This window comes from Coregonus clupeaformis, chromosome 23, assembly GCF_020615455.1.
Source record: "Coregonus clupeaformis isolate EN_2021a chromosome 23, ASM2061545v1, whole genome shotgun sequence".
In the NCBI taxonomy this organism is placed as follows: domain Eukaryota; kingdom Metazoa; phylum Chordata; class Actinopteri; order Salmoniformes; family Salmonidae; genus Coregonus; species Coregonus clupeaformis.
Genome location: NC_059214.1, coordinates 45,877,141 through 45,900,913, shown reverse-complemented (window position 1 = coordinate 45,900,913; position 23,773 = coordinate 45,877,141). Strand labels below are relative to the sequence as shown.

The following is a 23,773-nucleotide window of genomic DNA, read 5'->3' as shown; positions in this document are numbered from 1 at the left end:
GTTCACCAGAATTACACAATTATCGCAGTTTATGGAAACAAATATGTAATTCTGTAATTTGGGTGAACTATACCTAAGATTTTAAAGGCTATTTATTTATTAAGGAGCATAAGTCCCAAAGTTGTGAAATGTGAACTAACTCACAAAGAAACAGGTTTACTGGGATTTACACTGCTGCAAAGTTTGTAATGTTATTCAGATGGGAATAAAACAAAAGCTACAAGAAAAATAAATGTTATTAACCAAATTGTAAATAATGACCGTTTGGTTTTTAAGCTCTGTTTATTATCACCCCCAACAAGTATACATTTGACTGACACTGGTGCAAATGCTTGGTAACCCTGACCCATTCGTGACTATTGAAGTGAGAGCCCTCAGTCATTTTCCAAAGGCTCCGATGGAAAGTCAGTGTCTGAAGTCCAAATAAAGAACTATAAAAATACACCAACTGCTGAACACCTTGTATGACTAAGGAAGTGACATGAAGTTAACAACACTGTTTCCTCTAGGAGTTTTTTCAGCTGCGGTGGCAGAGTTAGCAGAGGATGGGGTCCAATAAGGGGCAGTGGATGGGGACTTCCTCTATACATCTACATTATAAAATTGCAGTGGCGGCTAAATGCATATTTGAGAAACGCTGAACAATGCCATCGAGTTGGTACAAGTTGCCCCTAACTGCTGGTCCTGGGTCAGGTATGCTTTGATGCCCTAATGGTTAAGGGTAGGATTCAAGGTTGGCTAATCTGATCCTAGACCAGGAGCAACGTCTTTCTCAGGCACTTGCAAATCATGAAGGACTGATTCTCTGGCACCATCTAGTTGTTCACCTCCATTTCATTCAAATGCACCCCCACTCAAGGCTTCATACAAGGCAATACACACTAGCTAAACATCCCATTACAAATTCAAGTGTCACAGTACTAATACAATAAAGCTGGAATCATTAAAATGGTGAAACAGGAACAAATAAGTTACCCACTCTGACATCATTGCACGCACGATAGAAGAGCACAATATGTACTACAATTAGTTTTACTATGATGACGCTCCTCAGCTCGGCAACAAAAACAATAACGGTGGTGGGGCGGCCAGTGGCGATGTTTCCCCCTACTGAGGATCCTACCTAATCACTATCAAAACACTTACAATCCCTAACCTGTCATGACCCACTGTTTGCAATACATGTGGATATGGTACGGCCACACAGACATATGAAGATGCATAAGCACTTAGCATTGCAGACCCAAAGGTTTCCTATCAAGTTAAGCACAATCAGCCTCCTTAACTCAAGCTCTCTAACCAGCACTGGAAGACTGAACTCTGAAACTACTGTAAGAGGATTTCAGGTAGGTGACATCACAGAATTATAATGCATAGAACAGTATTGAGGGTTAAACTGCTTATTCCACAAAATACTTATGGACATAGAAATATTGTGGTGCCATGCCTGCAGTAAGTCAGTATAGTCCCAGTTAACTCTAGTTCCATGGGAGGGTGCTGTGGTCTGGCTCCATGGGAGGGTGCTGTGGTCTGGCTCCATGGGAGGGTGCTGTGGTCTGGCTCCATGGGAGGGTGCTGTGGGACAGGAGCAGAGTACTCACTGTAAGGACACTTGAGGGTCAGGTAAAGGGTCAGAGAGTAGTTCCGGGGTCCAGGTAGGTAAATGAGGACTGAAGTCACCACCCCAAAAATTAGAGTAGTTCTGTGGTTGTCCCGACTGGCAGAGAATTCCCCGCAGTGTGAGGGGGCTCATCACTGCTCTATAGTGGAGTGATGGGTCTCTCGGTAGGGTCAAGGGTCAGGGCCATGTCACTTTTTGGATCTTTTTCTTGTCTTTGAGTTCATCCTGCAGAGACAGAGAGACGATCACCGACGACATTCACAGATCAGATTCAGACAACATTCTCAGTTCAGATGACATTCAAAAAATTAAGGGAACACTTAAACAACACAATGTAATTCCAAGTCAATCACACTTCTGTGAAATCAAACTGTCCACTTAGGAAGCAACACTGATTGCTTAGGAAGCAACACTGATTTCACATGCTGTTGTGCAAATGGAATAGACAACAGGTGGAAATTATAGGCAATTAGCAAGACACCCCCAATAAAGGACTGGTTTTGCAGGTGGTGACCACAGACCACTTCTCAGTTCCTATGCTTCCTGGCTGATGTTTTGGTCACTTTTGAATGCTGGCAGTGCTTTCACTCTAGTGGTAGCATGAGACAGAGTCTACAACCCACACAAGTGGCTCAGGCAGTGCAGCTCATCCAGGATGGCACATCAATGCGAGCTGTAGCAAGAAGGTTTGCTGTGTCTGTCAACGTAGTGTCCAGAGCATGAAGGCGCTACCAGGAGACAGGCCAGTACATCAGGAGACGTGGAGGAGGCCGTAGGAGGGCAACAACCCAGCAGCAGGACTGCTACCTCCGCCTTTGTGCAAGGAGGAGCAGGAGGAAAACTGCCAGAGCCCTGCAAAATGACCTCCAGCAGGCCACAAATGTGCATGTGTCTGCTCAAACAGTCAGAAACAGACTCCATGAGGGTGGTATGAGGGCCCGACGTCCACAGGTGGGGGTTGTGCTTACAGCCCAACACCGTGCAGGACGTTTGGCATTTGCCAGAGAACACCAAGATTGGCAAATTCGCCACTGGCGCCCTGTGCTCTTCACAGATGAAAGCAGGTTCACACTGAGCACGTGACAGAGTCTGGAGACGCCATGGAGAACGTTCTGCTGCCTGCAACATCCTCCAGCATGACCGGTTTGGCGGTGGGTCAGTCATGGTGTGGGGTGGCATTTCTTTGGGGGCCGCACAGCCCTCCATGTGCTCGCCAGAGGTAGCCTGACTGCCATTAGGTACTGAGATGAGATCCTCAGACCCCTTGTGAGACCATATGCTGGTGCGGTTGGCCCTGGGTTCCTCCTAATGCAAGACAATGCTAGACCTCATGTGGCTGGAGTGTGTCAGCAGTTCCTGCAAGAGGAAGGCATTGATGCTATGGACTGGCCCGCCCGTTCCCCAGACCTGAATCCAATTGAGCACATCTGGGACATCATGTCTCGCTCCATCCACCAACGCCACGTTGCACCACAGACTGTCCAGGAGTTGGCGGATGCTTTAGTCCAGTCTGGGAGGAGATCCCTCAGGAGACCATCCGCCACCTCATCAGGAGCATGCCCAGGCGTTGTAGGGAGGTCATACAGGCACGTGGAGGCCACACACACTACTGAGCCTCATTTTGACTTGTTTTAAGGACATTACATCAAAGTTGGATCAGCCTGTAGTGTGGTTTTCCACTTAAATTTTGAGGGTGACACCAAATCCAGACCTCCATGGGTTGATAAATTTGATTTCCATTGATAATTTGTGTGATTTTGTTGTCAGCACATTCAACTATGTAAAGAAAAAAGTATTTAATAAGATTATTTCATTCATTCAGATTTAGGATGTGTTATTTTAGTGTTCCCTTTATTTTTTTGAGCAGTGTATTATTATTTATCAACCGGGTGGTTCGAGCACTGAATGCTGATTGGATGAAAGCCGTGGTATAGCAGATCGTATACCACGGGTATAACCCAAAATTACTTTTTACTGTTCTAATTACATTGGTAACCAGTTTATAATAGCAATAAGGCACTGCATTGCGTCGTGCATAAGAACAGCCTTTAGCCGTGGTATATTGGCCAGATACCACACCCCCTCGTGCCTTATTGCTTAAATATACTATTAGCTGAATCCAAAATCCTGCAGCCTGTAGCTCTCCAGGACCACAGTTGGTGACCAGAAAAACATTATCTTTAGAAAAATATTTCACATAAACCAGTAGATACGGAGGTTGCATACCGAGCTGTCTGCCTCCCGTTTGAGATTAACCGAGGTGGGGGGGCTCCCCGGACCCTTGTTCCCTGTGGGACTCCTGTGGGGGCCTCCTGTGCTGTGGGAGGACGAGGAGGGGGTAGGGGTGGTGCTGGACAGCTTGCGTATGGGCTTGAAGAGGTTCATGGAGGGAGGGGGCTTGAATCTGTCTGTCACCCCTGACCCTGAGGTCTGACCCTCTGGCTTCTTCAGTCTGACGGGGCCAACTTTAGAGGAGCTGCCATCGAACCCGATCAGAGGCCTCTTCCTGTTGTGGTCGTTACCGGAGCTGCAAGACAAAACAGGACATACTGACTGAGGCAATTACACAGATTTCTCACTTCTAAATGTATGCCAAACACTACTTTAAACAATTTACACAGTAAAATATAAATACATTTTCTGGAAAAAACTTCAGATGCAAAACTTGGCCTCAGATTTAATCTGTTACTAAACTTTGTATCTGCACCACTCTTCCTGTAAATGGGTTTTTGTACAATTCTCTGTGGAAATTGTTAAAAGTAGTGCAAATTTGTAAAAATCTGAAATGAATGGTTTTTGTTTGGTATACATTTTAAAGTGAAAAATCTGAGTCTCAGCGTAAGTCTGTTACTATGGAAATGCTGTGTATCATTGTGGAGTCGTTGGATTTGACTGTGGTAAGAGCATCAACAGCAAAATGTCTGTGGCCATCAAACTGCAGAGAGATATTCTTTCATATCGGGCTGATTTCCTCAACAACTAACAGGCTCAACTTTTCCACTGTTTTGGTCCAACAGCTCCCACGTTGGAGCAGCATGAGCGTACCCATGCACAAATACTCTGAAAGCAAAGTCTTGCATCACGCTCATCTCAATATGTACGGTTTTCAAATCTCCTTTTTCAAACTCAGTTTATCTTTTTGTAAAGTCAGTGACATTTTTTTATTGTCAATGTAACAGAGTTAATGGAGAAGTTCTCTTTGTTACAACCAAATCTCTATTTTTTTTATGTAAATGGCATGTTATAGAAAGGTCCAGACACCTTGGTGATTTCAGGTTTTAGAGAAACTTATCCTCTCCCCACCTATGAGACTGTCCACTGTCTGTGCTCTGTCGCGCTCGGGTCTGCTCCATCCTCTTTCCCCAGCGGTTGTTTGGCAGCGCTCTCTGCGGGAGGGGGATGACGTGCCGGAGGTAGAGATCCGTGAGCTGGACGCGGCTCCCATAGTCTCCGGTGGTTATCTTTTTCTGTCCAGGACAGGGGCCAGAACATGTCACGTGTTAGTTAGAGCCTCATCAAAACCAACAGCTGACACTAATCATAAACTGGAGCCAAAACAGGGAAGACCTAGCTAGCTGTTCAATAAGAAACATTTTGCTACGGTGTGTACTAATGAATACACCCCGGGTACACCTGACGCATGCGCACAAACCATCTAAAAACTTGCACGAGGTCATTGTATACGCATGCGTCAGGTAATAAACTAAACACATCCGACTCTAAACAAACAAACCATGAGCCACGCATTTTGAAAGTTGGTTTAATAATATTTTCCTGTCGATATTTCCAACATGCTGCTTTTGCATGGCCTCTTTAGTGTTCTGACGCTGGTGCAAATAGCTAACTAGCTAAATGGCTGGTCCTCTGTAGCTCAATTGGTAGAGCATGGCACTTGTAACGCCAGGGTAGTGGGTTCGATCCCCGGGACCACCCATACGTAAAAATGTATGCACACATGACTGTAAGTCACTTTGGATAAAAGCGTCTGCTAAATGGCATATTATATTATTATATTATAAATCAGCAGACCTTTTTGGCTACAATACAAGCTAGCTGGCTACCTAGCTGACTAGCGCAAAATCAATGTTCAAATTCAGCCCTGATTCGTCTCTTACCTCATTCAGAACCAACTGGATGAACTCCTGAGACAGGAGCTCGGGGTGTAGTAAGAGTTCTGCGTTAGAAGCGCCTCTATCCTGAGATTTGTCTTTCCCTTCACGTCCCATGTCGCTGGAGCCCGCCATCTTTGCCCACCCCCCCCCAAGCATCCTCTACGTCTGGTCGTGACGTATTTCAGCTGTTCCATCAATCAGATTGATCTTCTTCTTCGATTAGGTTTAACGGCGGTTGGCAGCCAATACATGTTGCATTACCGCCACCTACTAGACTGGAGTATAACTCCCTTATACTTTGCTTTACTTTTTACTTTAAAAAATAAAATAATAAATATATATATAATACTAATACTCTACCATTTAACACTACACTCACAAAATATTTTTACAAAATAATAATAATACCATACTCCACTACTTCAATCTATGTAGTCCTCCTTCAGGCCAACAGCCTGAAATGATGGGACACCGCCACTTAACACACCCTGTACGTAAGTCTCGCACACCCAAATACCTCTCTGCAGCTGCCACCACAACCTCTATTTTCTGTGACTTACATTCCATCCCTGCAGTGCAGTTGATAACCATTGCTATAAATGTCAAAAATGCAATCTTACTGAAACATATATCACTTGTTGGTTTATCCCTCTGTACTGGTACAGATCTACTACTCACACCACTCCTCCCCCTTGACCCATCTTCCTCTACTTTCTTCACTGCCTCAGCATATGACAACTTCTGCACTACTCTAACCCTGGAAACCTCAACCTGCCTCTCTCGCATGGGACATTTCTGATCCCCAGCCCCATGGTCACCTCTACAATTAACACATACCACTACTTTCCCCTATGCTACACATTCGTTTGTCTCATGCCCTTCTGCACACTTCTCACACCTAGGAACCGTTCAATGGTGCCCTTTTCTTGAGAGCAAAATAATTCACATCTCTTGCCCCCATTCTTTTAACACGGAGCGCCTGCTCCCTCTGACCGGCAGAAACACAAACAATTATCACCAGTCCACTTCTGGTTACCCTCACCGATTCCACAGCACCTAACTCTGTTTTCACCCACCCTGAAACCACAAATGGATCAGCCAAAAGGCAAGGGTCCACTTTTTCCAAAAACTTCACTCCTGCTGTCACAGACTCATCTTTATCCTGACCCTTGGTGTAAACCTCGGGCTCCGAGAACTTCACCATACCTACCACCTCCGATACTTCACCCTTATTCACTTCCATTTCTCCTCCTGTCTTCAACTCACTCTGCTTACACTTTCTACCATTCTTCTTTAACAAACCATCTCCCTTTTTTCTGCCTCAAGCTCACCCTCATCCTCTCGCTCTTTCTTTTTCCCTCCATTCCTCCTCCGTATTCCAAGTATTAACTCTCCTTATGATAATACTGCACTTCTCCTGACATACATCTTGTTTTTGCCTTGTCAAGGGATGCCATTTAATCGGCTGTCACAATCTCCGTACAATCAGCACGAATCCCTCGGGATGTAGCGCTCCCCACTGGCACTGACAGGCCTCGTTAATTGATGTCTTATTCCAATCAGATTCATCATCAAGGTAAGGGGGCTCAAATGTGCTATGTCTCAATCAATTATAATGGCTTCCTTTCCTTATGTCTATGTATCCTTCACATGAACTAAACCAGTGATACACTTAATGTAGATACTTCCTTTTTATGTTGCATAAAAAGGATCAGCAGGGATGTTTTCTCTGTCAGTTCTTGCAGCTCAGTGTTGATGATGAAAATGAGACGCAGAGACAAGGAAGCAACCTTTGCCTGTCCAGTAGACAGATCTAAAGCCTGTTTCGTGATATATTTAGGTCTAGCCTAAGGTTATTATGACTATGAGTTAGGGTAAGGCAAACTTATGCTAGACCTGGCATCAAGGCAAAGGGTGGCTACTTTGAAGAATCTCAAATATAAATATTTTATTTAACACTTTTTTGGTTACTACATGATTCCATATGTGTTATTTCATAGTTCTGATGTCTTCACTATTATTCTACAATGTAGAAAATAGTAAAAATAAAGAATAACCCTTGACTGAGTAGGTGTGTCCAAACTTTTGACTGGTACTGTAGTACATATCTTTCTTCTTTCATTCAAGCAGTAGAATTGAGATAATCACACCTTACGCAAAGTGAATTAGTTTACATGGCGTGCCCTAGATTGGAACTTCTCTCAGTAAACTGTTTAACCACGGTACATATGGAGATTAATTACCTACAGCACAGACTGTGTGTTCTGCTGTGGAAGATAAGGGTCAGATATGGGTCTCACACACATAAATGCACTCCACAACCTACAATCCATAGAGGTCTTTAGTATCCCAGCAACACAACCATTGTATTGACATTGTAGAGGCAGGGGACGGCTGTACGTGGTTTGTTTTCGACAACAGGTTCAACCTTTGTCAACCAGCATGCCCAACATATAATATTTTAGTTCCAGTATTAGGTTTTAGGTACAATGTTAGCCTATTACAGTATGTAGACAACTTACAACGGTTATAACTGTGTTTAACATGATTTGTTATTTCATTTCTACTCAGTCTATATGCTACATCTGCATAGTTGATGACATCAACACACCTGTTAATTGGATTGTTAGTTCATTCATTAAATCAATTATTCCTTCACTGAAACATTTTTTTTTTTATATTGTTCAACATTTCTTTACAATTTTATCCAACGTTTTCATTTACATACAGTATAATTAGACATATACAACAACCATCTGGGTAAACGATCACCAACAGTACTCAGCCAATTATACAAACACCAGGGAAACGGTTCAATAGAAAACACTGTTCCCAGTTGTGCATCATTTCTCTTCATGTCTTTTTTTTAGAAGAAGGGAAATAAAGACTTTTGAGTGCCTCTGTTCACGGCTGTCCAGTGTCAACCGCACTTTACACAGAACACAAGAATGTACTCGCCACTATTGCGCCGATGCAAATAATCTGTCAAAAGACAGCAACGTTTCAGCAGCAAGCCGTCTATTCTGATGAAATGTTGATGTCTTAACAAATCGTGTAGAGAGTATAGCAGGTCCTTTACACCAGTGGACCACCCTGTAGCTTCAAGACCAGAGTTGGTGACCACTGCTTTCCACTGTTACCAGAGCGTGTCCTCAGAGTGAGCGTTAGTTCCACATAGCCAACTGGGTCTCACTGCATACGTAGATGTTACTGTCACACAGTCAACTGGGTCTCACTGCACATGTAGATGTTACTGTCCCACAGCCAACTGGGTCTCACCGCACACGTAGATGTTACTGTCACACAGCCGACTGGGTCTCACCGCACACGTAGATGTTACTGGGTCTCACCCTCCTGCGGCTCCGGCCTGGCACCCTGGGACACAGCCTGCAGCTCTTGGGCATGAACTCCAGACACGCCTCCCGGAACTTCCTGATCCTCCAGCAGTAGATGACGGGGTTAAACACAGTCTTCAGGTAGCTGAGCCACAGAGCCCCCACACTGACCGGGTAGAAGGCAGGGCTGAAGTAGAACCTCCGGCTGAACACGGCCAACAGACTGACCACAGTGTGGGGCAGCCAGCACACAGAGAAGCCGATGAAGAGGATGAGGATGGTGGTGAAGGCCCGCGTCTTGAAGCTCATGTCCACGTTGACCTGCGGGGGCCGTTGCAGGCCGGTCAGGCCCAGCTTGCTGACCTGGTTGAGGACCGGGAGGCTGGCCTGGTCAGAGGTGTGGTTGTGGATGCGCAGGGCGTTGCGGCGGACCGTGTTGAGGATGCATAGGTAGGAGTAGAGCATGACGCCGAACGGCACAAAGAACACCGCCACCGCCAGCAGCACCGTGTAGCAGCGGTCGGCCAGCGACTCACTGTAGCCCAGCACGCACTGTGGCGCCCAGGCCCCACCGATGCCCGTCACACCTGCTGTGCCCACCCGCCAGCCGATCACGGACGGGAGCGCCACGCAGAGGGACAGCGCCCAGGAAGCGACGATGAGCAGCTTGGCGCGGTGTGGCGTCAGCTTGTCCTGCCGCTGAACGATAATGAGAAAACGGTCTACGCTGATGATGAGGAGGATGGACACGCCCTCCAGGACAAAGAGCCAATAGAGCATGACGGAAGCACGGCAGAACCCGCCCCCGAAGCGCCAGTCGGCGGTAGCCACGGTGACGGCGGTGAAGGGCATGCAGAGCAGTGAGAGCATGATGTCAGAGAACGCCAGTGTGGCGAGGAGCAGGTTGATGGCGGAACGCATGGCGGGCTTCTGGTAGACGATCAGACACACGATGGCGTTGCCCAGGAAACCGATGGCGATCATGAAGATCATGATAGCGGCCAGCGTCACACGCAGGGTGACAGGCATGAGGGGACTAGTAGTCCCGACCCCTGGCGGCGGCTGCGGTGGTGGTGAAATCACCACCCCTTCCTCCTCTTCCAGCTCCATCAGGGGGGCACACCTAGCCAGCAGGCTGCCATTGCAAAACGCCATAGCGATGGTTACCAGGCTAACAGTCAGTTCCACCCTGGATACGCATCATTGTTCTTTCGTCAGAAGTTGTGTTGTCAAAGCTTCCTCGGTCAGTCACACGTCCTGGTCTCCTCATTCATGGCCAGGTCTGAAACAGGAGCAAAATTTTACATGTCAGATACATGTTGGAACAAAACCTGCATCCTATAAACATTTGAGTGCAACATAGTTCTTTAAGAACAAAACAGACTGTGCAGATGCGTTGAATATCCACTGATCATTGACATCCAGAAGGTAATCTACTGCGGCCCACGTTCGTTATGGTGTTTTGTCCATGCGAATTACTAGTAGTGTTATGGGCTGTGGACAAGTAACTGAAGTCCATACTTGTAGCGTTATCAGAGTTGTTGTTGTTTTCTACACCGGGGAAGCCCACACAAACAGGAAGGAAGCTAGTGTTTGGCTAGGAGCGAGGGTATGGCTCATCAGCTTGTCACAGACACTGGGGTCTGTGCTCTGGTTATTATCTGTTCAAAGTGTGAATTAGAATCAGAGGAGAGATGGATCAGATTTAGTGGAGGAGTGGAGGGGGAATGACGTGCCTGTGCCTCTGACGCTTATAGACTGTTATATAACCCAGAGAGGTTGAGCAGTGCACTTCCACACCCAGGCAGTCACCGGTTTTATGAGCGATGCTCCAAGAGAGAGAATATACGAGACATGTTGTTCATGTTGGTGAAGACCTGAGCCTGGTTGATCATTGACAGCCTTGATGAGCCTAGCTGTGGCTGAAGACACACAGAGATACACACACACACACACACACACACACACACACACACACACACACACACACACACACACACACACACACACACACACACACACAGAGAGATATACGCACACACACACACACACACAGATACACACACACACACACACACAAACACACACACACACACACACACACAGAGAGAGATATACGCACACACACACACACACACACACACACAGATACACACACACACCCCCCCCCCCACTACACAGATGATTCAAATAATCAAAGCTTGATGATGAGTTCATTATTTGAATCAGCTGTGTAGTGCTAGGGCAAAAACCAAATGTGCACCCGGGGGGTGGTCCCCAGGACCGAGTTTGGGAAACGCTGCATCACACACACACTCACAGACACACAGACCTTGTTCGCGAGGCAGAATCTCATCTGCTGGTGCAGCTCCACTACAGAATGTAATCCAGATGAAAGTGAATAGCTCACTCACAGGACACAGCTGTTGCCATGGTTTCAACCCCTTCTCTCGCTCTGGGGGTGGGGTGGAGGGATGGGGAATACTGTGGCTTTAAGCACCATCGTGAGGCACCTAGTGGTTCCTTTAACCCCGTAAATGGACCCTGTTCCACTGAGCCCTTCTCAACACAGTGCTTCCCCCACTACACAGCTCTGACAGGCAGGTGACGACCTGGAAGACAGGACCACTGTCTCAACATTATGGATCTCATCAAACAATCAATATGGAGGTGAATATGGGGGAAGGGGGAGAGGGGGGGTGATATCACTGCTTCAAGCTTTGAATTCAAGCTTCAAGCTTTTGAAAATTGAAATTTCTGCTTCAAGCTTTACAAAGGAAAATTCTAGATTAATGATCCCTGCTGTGGATTCTCATACAAGACCTTGCGTCAAAAGTGTTACTGATCGTTGCTGAGGCAACCAGGTCATCAGATCCATGGCAACAAGGCAACCCCCCCACCCCCACCCCTCTGCTCCCTGCAAATGTCTGTGACATTACATTGTCTGTCTGTCTGTGAGTGGGGCTGTTGCGACCCACAAATCAAACCAGCACTTCCACACTTACTAACTAGTCCATTTCCTCCAGTGTCGTAGTAAAATGACTCTGGTATGAATACATGGGAAAGGAATGAGAAGAGCTTGTTCTGAAGAAACATAGCTATGCTGCTACCAGGCTGCTATGCTGCTACCAGGCTGCTATGCTGCTACCAGGCTGCTATGCTGCTACCAGGCTGCCCTCCCCCATTTACCCATCCCTCCATCTCTCAAAGAAATTCACCCACTTCTTTTGCACGCACATAGTCCCGATGGAGAGAATAAATGAGGTAATGTTACAGACAGATTAAAGAGAGAGGGAAAGACATCGAGAGAGAGCAAGAGAGAGGGAGGGGGGTGAGAGAAAGACAGGAGTGCATTCTCACAGTTGATTACACTCCTCAAGAGCTCTTTATCTGTTCCGAGATGGAAAGGTGGTACTTTAGATATTTTTATTTATTTTTATTTAACCTTTATTTATACAGGGAATCCCAATTGAAACCAGGGTCTCTTTTTCAATGGTGCCCTGTGTTACAACAATCAACAATCCAAACAGCTTAAACAGATAAAGTTGCATACAGAGCAGAAATTCTATATAGAGCAAAATTAATTTGATTTTACAAGTGCACTCCACAATGAACAGGTCCTGTATTAAAGTCTTAAAGTGACATAATGAAACCAGGACGTCAAGCTCTAATGCATCCCACTGGGCACACACTGGTTGAATAGCTCAGCTGGTAGAGCACGGCGCTTGTAACGCCAAGGTAGTGGGTTCGATCCCCGGGACCACCCATACACAAAAATGTATGCACGCATGACTGTAAGTCGCTTTGGATAATAGCGTCTGCTAAATGGCATATTATTATTATTATTATTATTGAATCAACATTGTTTCCACATAATTTAAATTAAATTACATTGAACCAATGTGGAATATATGTTGAATTGATGTCTGTGCCCAGTGAGGGATCCTTCCTTCCTTCCTTCCTTCCTTCCTTCCTTCCTTCCTTCCTTCCTTCCTTCCTTCCTTCCTTCCTTCCTTCCTTCCTTGGAGTAATCGCTGATATAAAGTGCATGGATATGTGAAAGGTTTCTCATGGAACCAATGCTTTCATCAATCCACTTGTGTTAAATCAGTGATTACTTCAACACAGGGAGGAAGGAATGATGGATGGATTTAAAGGACAGTTGAACTCTTGATATGTGCAGTTCATTTGTACCAGTGCTTTCAACACAGGGCCTGGATTGGCACAGAGTAGGCTTATGACCAGGAGGATGTCACACAGAGATGACAAGGCCACTGACTGGCTGACTAACTGGCTGACTGACTGACTAACTGGCTGACTAACTGGCTGACTGACTGACTGACTGACTATACCTCCATCTGGCTGACTGACTGACTGACTGACTAACTGGCTGACTGACTAACTGGCTGGCTCACTAACTGTCTGGCTGACTGACTGGCTAACTAACTGGCTGACTGGCTGACTGACTGACTGACTGACTAACTGACTAACTGTCTGGCTGACTGACTGGCTAACTAACTGGCTAACTGGATGACAGACCAACTGTCTGGCTGACTGGCTAACTAACTGGCTGACTGACTGGCTAACTAACTGGCTGACTGGCTGACTAACTGACTCACTGACTGACTGGCTAACTAACTGCCTGGCTGACTGACTGACTAACTCACTGACTGGCTGACTAACTGTATGACTGACTGACTAACTGGCTGACTGACTGACTAACTGGCTGTTGACTGACTGACTGACTAACTGTCTGACTGACTGACTGGCTGACTAACTGTCTGACTAACTGTCTGGCTGACTGACTAACTGTCTGACTGACTGACTGGCTGACTAACTGTCTGACTAACTGTCTGGCTGACTGACTAACTGGCTGACTGACTGCCTAGCTGACTGACTGGCTGCCTAACTGGCTGGCTGACTGACTGACTGTCTGGCTGACTGGCTAACTAACTGTCTGACTGGCTGACTGGCTAACTAATGTGGCTGGCTGGCTGACTGACTGACTAACTGGCTGGCTGACTAACTGGCTGACTGACTAAATGGCTGACTGACTAACTGGCTGACTGACTGTCTGGCTGTCTGACTGACTGACTAACTGGCTGACTGTCTGACTAACTGTCTGGCTGACTGACTAACTGTCTGGCTGACTAACTAACTAACTGTCTGGCTGACTGGCTAACTAACTGGCTGACTGACTGACTGGCTGGCTGACTGACTAACTGGCTGACTGTCTGGCTAACTAACTGACTGACTGACTAACTGGCTGGCTGACTGACTGACTGACTGAATGGCTGACTAACTGGCTGACTAACTGGCTGACTGACTGAATGGCTGACTAACTGGCTGACTAACTGGCTGACTAACTGTCTGGCTGACTGACTGTCTGACTGTCTGGCTGACTGACTGTCTGACTGACTGGCTGACTAACTGTCTGACTGGCTGACTGACTAACTGACTGATTGGCTGGCTGACTGATGGTGGCATGTGTCATTATTACCTGGCCACAGGTGTGTGATGTCACCTAGTCTTGCTCTCACTCATGTTTCTCCTGTTAATACCTACATTGAATTCAACCAGATTCAATAAAACACTTGTTGTTTTGTTGTTAATTCCTATGATACATCAGGCTTTTGCTCTATGCTGCTAGCCTGCACTGTTGATGTAGTTCCAGGATCCCAGGAAGAATAGCTGTGGCTTATGCACAGCTAATGGGGATCCAAATAAACGACATCAACAGTCTGAATCTGAGCATATCAGTACTAGCTACACAATTCATGTGTAGTAAATCTATGGCTGTGTTTTTATCCATCCACTGATTGGTGTAGGATACTCACATTGATGCACTCTATCCAATGAGATAACAGAATACTATTTGGTGTACTTAGGCCACTTCAATGCGCTCTATCCAATGAGAATGCAGATTACAATTCAGGCAATAGAGAGAGAATAGCCCTCTTCTTCATCAGGTCAATATATGGTTGCTGGGATCCACAGACCTGCATTGATTTGAGAGATGAAGTTTATGTACTTATGGAGGCTTAGTGTATGTGTGTGTTTGAGTCTCCAGAAATCTCATTGTTGATACATGGAACCGTTTGTTGCATCCTTTGTGTTGTGAAAACGTCTCACTTACATGGTCAATAGAGAACATCAATGTCCATTAGAAGACACAGTATATCCAGTCAGACATTGTAAGAACAGAGTCAGACCCGAACGAAAGGCCTAGGCTATTGTCTGTTCACCTCCCCATAACCATATTAATTTATGCAGGCCTGGTAAAATGCATTCTGATCGACAGTTCATATTTAAACGCCACGCTATTATATGCCCACCCATTCTTTCTCCATCATTAATTCTGAATAACTTTATACTTTATAGCTGATGAATGACTGTGTTTTGTCAATTGTCTAAATCGACCGAATTGTGTAATATAACAGGACTGTTTTGTCATACATCTCGCTAAAATATAGTCTACACCATTATCAACATTTTTCTCCATCCATAGCACAATGCGCATTGTTTCGAGCGCCATAATTATAATCTAGAAAGGTTGCAAAATGACGGATCAAATAGCCTACCTTTGATCACTGCGACTCACAATGCTGTTGATGGTGAGTCTCAGGTGGCTTGTCCAGTTGTCCTAATCCTGTTATCATTACAACACGGATAGGAAGACGCACCGTCCACGGCAGACACCCATTCCATCGCCTCCTTCCATCCAGGATCCACCCCAACCAAGCCACTTTGCTTTTCGCAATCGGGAATCAAAACATGTACTGTGCCTTCGCCTGCTGACGCGCGAGGCGCGGAGCGATCCGCTGGTTTAAAGGTGTTGATTTGAAGAGGAATATTGATTTGCCGACTAGAATTCTTCATTTAGTTAGCAAGCACACCTTATATTGGAAAAAAAACATATCGGACGAAGTCGATACATGCCGATAATAAAGCGAGCAATTCCAAAGGATCTAGCCAATATCATTTTAAAAAAATTTACCTTAATTTGCTAACCATCTGAGACTGAATAAAGTGAGAATGAAACTGATCTTCCCACAATGTCAATTGCTCTACCTGGGCAAAAGTCAAAAGATATAGGCCACTGTCTGTATGGATGAGCAACTCAATTGGGACTACACACATCTTAACAATCACCTCTACAATATATTCAATGTATTCAAGAACACTATAGCCTAGCCTGCATGAGGTCAATAATAGCCTGTTTTTAGACATGCCTACATACTTAGGCTACCACGTGTAGAACATGTTCATGTCTATTTCAACCATATGTATGGAGATTAGTACCCTGCCTGTGTCACACACACACACACACACACACACACACACACACACACACACACACACACACACACACACACCTTATGTTCTTCTATCCTCTGGGGACCAAAAATGTATTTCTATCCAAAATCCTGTTTTCTCTAACCCTAGCCTTAACCCGTAAACCTAACTCCTAACTCTAACCACTAACCCCTTAGCCTAACCCTAACCCTAACCCTAATTCTAACCCTAACTCCTAACCCTAACCACTAACCCCTTAGCCTTACCCTAACCCTAATTCTAAACCTAACTACTAATCCTAACCACTAACCCCTTAGCCTAACCCTAATTCTAAACCTAACTCCTAACCCTAACCACTAACCCCTTAGCCTAACCCTCATTCTAAACCTAACTCCTAACCCTAACCACCAACCCCTTAGCCTTACCCTAACCCTAATTCTAACCCTAACTCCTAACCCTAACCACTAACCCCTTAGCCTTACCCTAACCCTAATTCTAAACCTAACTACTAATCCTAACCACTAACCCCTTAGCCTAACCCTAATTCTAAACCTAACTCCTAACCCTAACCACTAACCCCTGAGCCTAACCCTAATTGTAAACCTAACTCCTAACCGTAACCACTAACCCCTTAGCCTAACCCTAATTCTAAACCTAACTCCTAACCCTAACCACTAACCCCTTACCCTAACCCTAATTCTAAACCTAACTCCTAACCCTAACCACTAACCCCTTAGCCTTACCCTAACCCCAATTCTAAACCTAACTCCTAACTCCTAACTCTAACCACTAACCCCTAATCCTAACCCTAACCCTAATTCTAAACCTAACTCCTAACCCTAACCACTAACCCCTTAGCCTTACCCTAACCCTAATTCTAAACCTAACTCCTAACTCCTAACCCTAACCACTAACCCCTTAGCCTAACCCTAATTCTAAACCTAACTCTTAACTCTAACCACTAACGCCTAATCCTAACCCTAATTCTAAACCTAACTCATAACCCTAACCACTAACCCCTTAGCCTTACCCTAACCCTAATTCTAAACCTAACTCCTAACCCTAACCACCAACCCCTTAGCCTTACCCTAACCCTAATTCTAAACCTAACTCCTAACCCTAACCACTAACCCCTTAGCCTTACCCTAACACTAATTCTAAACCTAACTCCTAACCCTAACCACTAACCCCTTAGCCTTACCCTAACCCTAATTCTAAACCTAACTCCTAACCCTAACCCCTTAGCCTTACCCTAACCCTAATTCTAACGTTAACCCTAATTCTAACCCTACATTTAAAATAGCCTTTGTCCTCATGAGGACGTGGGAAATGTCCTTGTCTAACTATCCTTTTGGGGTCCCCACAAGGATAGAAGAACCAACACACACACACACACACACACACACACACACAGACGTACACACACACGCACACACACACGCACACACACACGCACACACACGCACACACACACACGCACGCACACGCACGCACACGCACGCACACACACACACACAGACACACACACACACACACACACACACACACACACAGACACACACACATACACACACACACACATACACACACACACACACACACACACACAGAGAGACATACAGTGGGATGTCTGTGTGAAATTTGATTTGATTTGATACTCAGACAGACAGAGGAGAGAACAGTAATGGAGGAAGTCATGTCATTGACATGTAGCATAACCGTATTACTTCCAGTAGATGGCAGCATTGTTGTAGTGTTTACTATATTTGGCGTTACACTCAGGAGCCTCTCACAGGGACAGTGGGGATACACTCCCATTAGAAAATATGCGCACACACAAACACATATCCATGTGGGGACCTAAAATTGATTTCCATTCAAAATCCTATTTTCCCTAACCTTAACTCCTAACCCTAAACCTAACCCTTAACCCAAATTCTAACCTAACCCTAATTGTAATCTTAACCCTAAACCTAACCCCTAAGCCTTTGTCCTCATGGGGACCTGGGAAATGTCCCCACCAGGGAGAATGTTCCTTGTTTTACTATCCTTGTGGGGACTTTTGGGGATTTTTCAGGTACCCACGAGGATAGTAATACAAGACCACACTCACACACACACACACACACACACACACACACACACACACACACACACACACACACACACACACACACACACACACACACACACACACACACACACACACAATCCAAATGTTCATATTGCAACAGCTCTTCACACAGTAATTTTGTATTGTAGATATGTAGTGGTGTAACAATGTGTTCTATGATGCACTGTTTATTTGTGTGATGTAATTGCCTTAATCTTGTTTGGACCCCGGCAAGAGTAGCTGCTGCCAGCTAATGGAGATCCTTAATAAATGCAAATACAGTAGGCATCCCATTATGTGTTTTGTATAAAAGTTGTTATTTCACAATCTCCCTGTTCATGGAGAAATCTACAGTATATATTTTTGAGATGTAACTGAGTGATGTAGAGACTTTGATGACATTTAGTAAAATGTTTAGTCATTTAGCAGACACTCTTATCCAGAGCTACTTACAGTTAGTGAGTGCATAAATTTTTCATACTGGCCCCCAGTGGGAATCGAACCCACAACCCTGGCGTTGCAAGCGCCATGCTCTACCAACTGAGCTACAGGAGGGACATACCACAGGTCTATTGTATTTCTGAATTACAAACTAGTGATACTCTGTTTACAGGCTCCTGACCTGACACAGTGCTGTTAGCTAGTTGACAATGTCTCTCTCCTCTCTCTCTCTCTCTCTCTCTCTGTCTCTCTCAATTCAATTTCAATTTCAATTCAATTCAAAGGGCTTTATTGGCATAGGAAACATGTATTAACATTGCCAAAGCAAGTGAAATAGATAATAAACAAAAGGGAAATAAACAATCAGAAATTAACAGTAAACATAACAATCACAACAGTTTTAAAATAATATAGACATTTCCAATGTTATATTATTGGCTATGTACAGTGTTGTAACAATGTGCAAATAGTTGAAGTGCGAAAGGGAAAATAAATAAACAGATAAGGCTGTATTTACAATGGTGTTTGTTCTTCACTGGTTGCTTTTTTCTTGTGGCAACAGGTCACAAATATTGCTGCTGTGATGGCACACTGTAGTATATCACCTAATAGATATGGGAGTTTATCAAGATTGGATTTTATTTTCAAATTCTTTGTGGGTCTGTGTAATCTGAGAGAAATACTGTATGTGTCTCTAATATGGTCATACATTTGGCAGGAAGTTAGGAAGTGCAGATCAGTTTCCACCTCATTTTGTGGGCAGTGGGCACATAGCCTTTCTTCTCTTGAGAGCCAGGTCTGCCTATGGCAGCCTCTCTTGATAGCAAGGCTATGCTTACTGAGTCTGTACATAGTCAAGGATTCTCTTACAGTTTTTTTCAATTGCTAACATGCATTGGTCAAAACTGAAGTCACTCTTCACACAGTCAGCGAGACAGAAGTGTATGTGGACCAAACTGTGAATCATTTTTCATTGCTTTCACACAAAATGCATTCAATGACCACATTCTTCGAAATCCATGAACTCTTTTCTCATTCATACTCCACCACCTGCAAAACTATATATTTGCAGCACATGTTTTCAAATGTTAACACACTGTTTCCAAAACGGTTAAAAACACATTCAAAACAGAATGATGGCAAATGTCGTGCATTTCTGCAGTAACCAGATTGAAACATATAGAAAATCTCAGCAGAATAGTTAATCATTCTAAACACAACTGATTGCAATTTCAGCTGAAAGCCTACCCAAGTGTCCTGTTTTTAGTCTCGTTACCAAACAGACAAAAGAGGATGGCTTCGGAATGATTTAGTTTGGAAACGTGGATCAAGGAAGACAGAGACAGGTTGGTGGGGAAAGAAGAGTGGCAGGGAGAGGGAGAATGCGTGGAGGACAAAGGAGAGGAAGACCAAGAGCGGTGGTCTCTGATGAGATAAGGGCCACAATTATTGACCATGTTGTAAACCATGGTCTCTCTTTGAGAGAGGCCGGTTTAAGGGTGCAACCAAATCTGCAGCGTTCAACAGTTGCATCAATAGTACGAAATTTCCGGCAAAACAACAGGTGAGATGTGCATCCTTCAATGATAATTGAACTACATATTACAGTACAATACAGTATGTTCACATTTTTAACATGTACTGACATTTTGAAATATATTGATTGTTTTGTGTTTTTCAGTAGGATCCAAAGGTTGCCTCCCACAGGAGGGAGAGACAGAATATTATCAGATGCGTAGGAAATTGCCATCGTTGACATGGTAATTGGCAACAATGCAATAAAACTGCGTGAAATTCGGGACAGAGTGCTGGCAGACAATATCACTTTTGGGAATGTGAATACGTTCAGCAAAACGACAATTGCCAGAGTCCTAGAGCAACATAAAATAAGGATGAAGCAGTTGTACACTGTACCCTTTGAGAGAAACGGTGAACGTGTGAAAGAACTCCGGTATTAATATGTCCAGGTAAGATGTTTGTTCAATTACCAAACAGGGTACATACACAGTTATGCATAATGTAAAGTACTGTAAAACTGTGGATTTACTTTATTTTAGAGAGTAATGGAGATGGAAGCCAGGCAAATTACACCTACAGTGCCTTGCAAAAGTATTCATCCCCCTTGGCGTTTTTCCTATTTTGTTGCATTACAACCTGTAATTTAAATGGATTTTTATTTTTATTTCATGTAATGGACATACACAAAATAGTCAACATTTCTGAAGTGAAATGAAAAAAATTACTTGTAAAAGAATATATATTTTTTTAAATAACGGAAAAGTGGTGTGTGCATATGTATTCACCCCCTTTGCTATGAAGCCCAAAAAAAGAACTGGTGCAAACAATTACCTTCAGAAGTCACATAATTAGTTAAATAAAGTCCACCTGTGTGCAATCTAAGTGTCACATGATCTCAGTATATATACACCTGTTCTGAAAGGCCCCAGAGTCTGCAACACCACTAAGCAAGGGGCACCACCAAGCAAGCGGCACCATAAAGACCAAGGAGCTCTCCAAACAGATCAGGGACAAAGTTGTGTAGAAGTACAGATCAGGGTTGGGTTATAAAAAAATATCTGAAACTTTGAACATCCCACGGAGCACCATTAAATCCATTATTAAAAAATTGAAAGAATATGGCACCACAACAAACCTGGCAAGAGAGGGCCGCCCACCAAAACTCACGGACCAGGCAAGGAGGGCATTAATCCGAGAGGCAACAAAGAGTCCAAAGATAACCCTGATGGAGCTGCAAAGCTCCACAACAGAGATTGGAGTATCTGTCCATAGGACCACTTTAAGCCGTACACTCCACAGTGCTGGGCTTTACGGAAGAGTGGCCAGAAAAAAGCCATTGCTTAAAGAAAAAATAAGCAAACACATTTGGTGTTCGCCAAAAGGCATGTGGGAGACTCCCCAAACATATGGAAGAAGGTACTCTGGTCAGATCAGACTAAAAAAAAGGAAAACGCTATGTCTGGCGCAAACCCAACACATCTCATCACCCCGAGAACACCACCATGCTTCACTGTGGGGATGTTTTTCATCGGCAGGGACTGAGAAACTGGTCAGAATTGAAGGAATGATGGATGGCACTAAATACAGGGAAATTCTTGAGGGAAACCTGTTTCAGTCTTCCAGAGATTTGAGACTGGGGCAGAGACAATGACCCTAAGCATACTGCTAAAGCGACACTCGAGTGGTTTAAGGGGAAACATTTAAATGTCTTAGAAAGGCCTAGTCAAAGCCCAGACCTCAATCCAATTGAGAATCTGTGGTATGACTTAAAGATTGCTGTACACCAGCGGAACCCATCCAACTTGAATGAGCTGGAGCAGTTTTGCCTTGAAGAATGGTCAAAGAGCCCAGTGGCTAGATGTGCCAAGCTTATAGAGACATACCCCAAGAGACTTGCAGCTGTAATTGCTGCAAAAGGTGGCTCTACAAAGTAGATTCCAGGTAGTAAGGCAACAAAATAGGAAAAATGCCAAGGGAGTGAATACTTTCGCAAGCCACTGTACATTGATCTTTGTGGATGAAGCTGGATTCAACCTGGCAAAAACACGCTGCAGGGGAAGAAATGGGATTGGACAGAGAGCAACCGTGGATGTCCCAGACCAGAGAGGAGCTAACATCACAATGTGTGCAGCACTGTCCAATGATGGTTTGCTGTTACACAAACCACTCATTGGCCCCTACAATACAGAGAGGTTAATTTATTTTCTGGATGACCTGCATAATCGACTTGTGCCAGCGGAGGAGAGAGGAGCAAGAAACTCCCCTACCTTCGTTGTTGTATGGGATAATGTGGCATTCCACCACTCTGCTGCAGTCACAGACTGGTTTGCTGCCCATCCCAGGATGTCAGTACTATTCCTGCCTCCATACTCCCCCTTCCTAAACCCCATAGAGAGGTTTATGACCACCATCCACATGACCAGATGTCCTTACTGGATGCCATGAATGCGGGGTGTGGAGACATTTCTCCTGAAGACTGCCAGTGTTGGATTAGGCATTCCAGAAGATACTTTCCAAGATGCATCGCCAGAGAAGAAATAAGATGTGATGTTGATGAGAACTTGTTGCCAAATGCAGGAGAGAGGGAGACTAGAACCCTCCCAGTACTGTACAGTATGAGGGATTATACTATACATGTTGTTGATGTGTTTTTATTTTATTATTATTGCAGCCCTGGAATATCAGGATTTTGTTTTTTGTTTCAACTTTTAATTTTTCACAAGTAAATGACTATATGCAAAGATATAGAAAAAAAAGGCTATTGAAGCAAATTGCTGCATTTCTGAATCATTCTTGTTGAGACGCGTACTGAGTATACGAAAAGGCAGGAATCAGACGCAGGAATTAACAAGGTCAAGGTTTACTTAACAATGAGCAAGAGAAAGAACAAACATAGAGTAAATGACACGAAGCTAAACAATCACACACAACATCATCCAGAACAGTCCAGGGCTAAACAGGGGTGGTGATGAGATTATGAGGTGCAGGTGCGCTGGAGGTGATTATGGTGCGTTGGGTTTCCATTCCAGTGCTGCCGAGGTGGTGCGCTCAGACCGGTGGCTCAGTAGACCGGCGAATCAGAGCGCCGGAGGGGAGCAACGGGAGGAGACGTGACACTTGTTACATATACTTTAGCACAGTCAATAAAGTGAAAAGGTGTTATTCTTATTCTATAATGAAATACTGCTTTATGTGAAACATCAATCAAACTTCAAAGAGAAAAGTGAATCATTTATGTAATGCTCCCTGTTGTTAGTGTTTTTTAGGTCAGTGTGTAATGAGTGACAATGTATGCTTTCTGAGTGAGAATTGTTGCCAGTGTTATGGTCGAACAAGC

General features: G+C 44.5%; 2 protein-coding genes across 2 annotated transcripts; both read right to left on the bottom strand.

The window, feature by feature from the left end:
* Positions 1 to 263: 263 nt before the first annotated feature.
* c23h2orf49 (chromosome 23 C2orf49 homolog) lies at positions 264 to 5,887 on the bottom strand. Its single transcript, XM_041843920.2, has 4 exons — positions 5,737 to 5,887; positions 4,925 to 5,088; positions 3,848 to 4,148; positions 264 to 1,846 (listed from the first exon to the last, which is right to left on the bottom strand). The coding sequence occupies exons 1-4, from the start codon at positions 5,863 to 5,865 to the stop codon at positions 1,799 to 1,801; spliced, it is 642 nt and encodes a 213-aa protein (XP_041699854.1). The 5' UTR covers positions 5,866 to 5,887; the 3' UTR covers positions 264 to 1,798.
* Positions 5,888 to 8,387: 2,500 nt separating this feature from the next.
* On the bottom strand, positions 8,388 to 15,916 carry gpr45 (G protein-coupled receptor 45). Its single transcript, XM_041843919.2, has 2 exons — positions 15,650 to 15,916; positions 8,388 to 10,350 (listed from the first exon to the last, which is right to left on the bottom strand). The coding sequence occupies exon 2, from the start codon at positions 10,221 to 10,223 to the stop codon at positions 9,033 to 9,035; it is 1,191 nt and encodes a 396-aa protein (XP_041699853.1). The 5' UTR covers positions 10,224 to 10,350; positions 15,650 to 15,916; the 3' UTR covers positions 8,388 to 9,032.
* Positions 15,917 to 23,773: the final 7,857 nt, after the last annotated feature.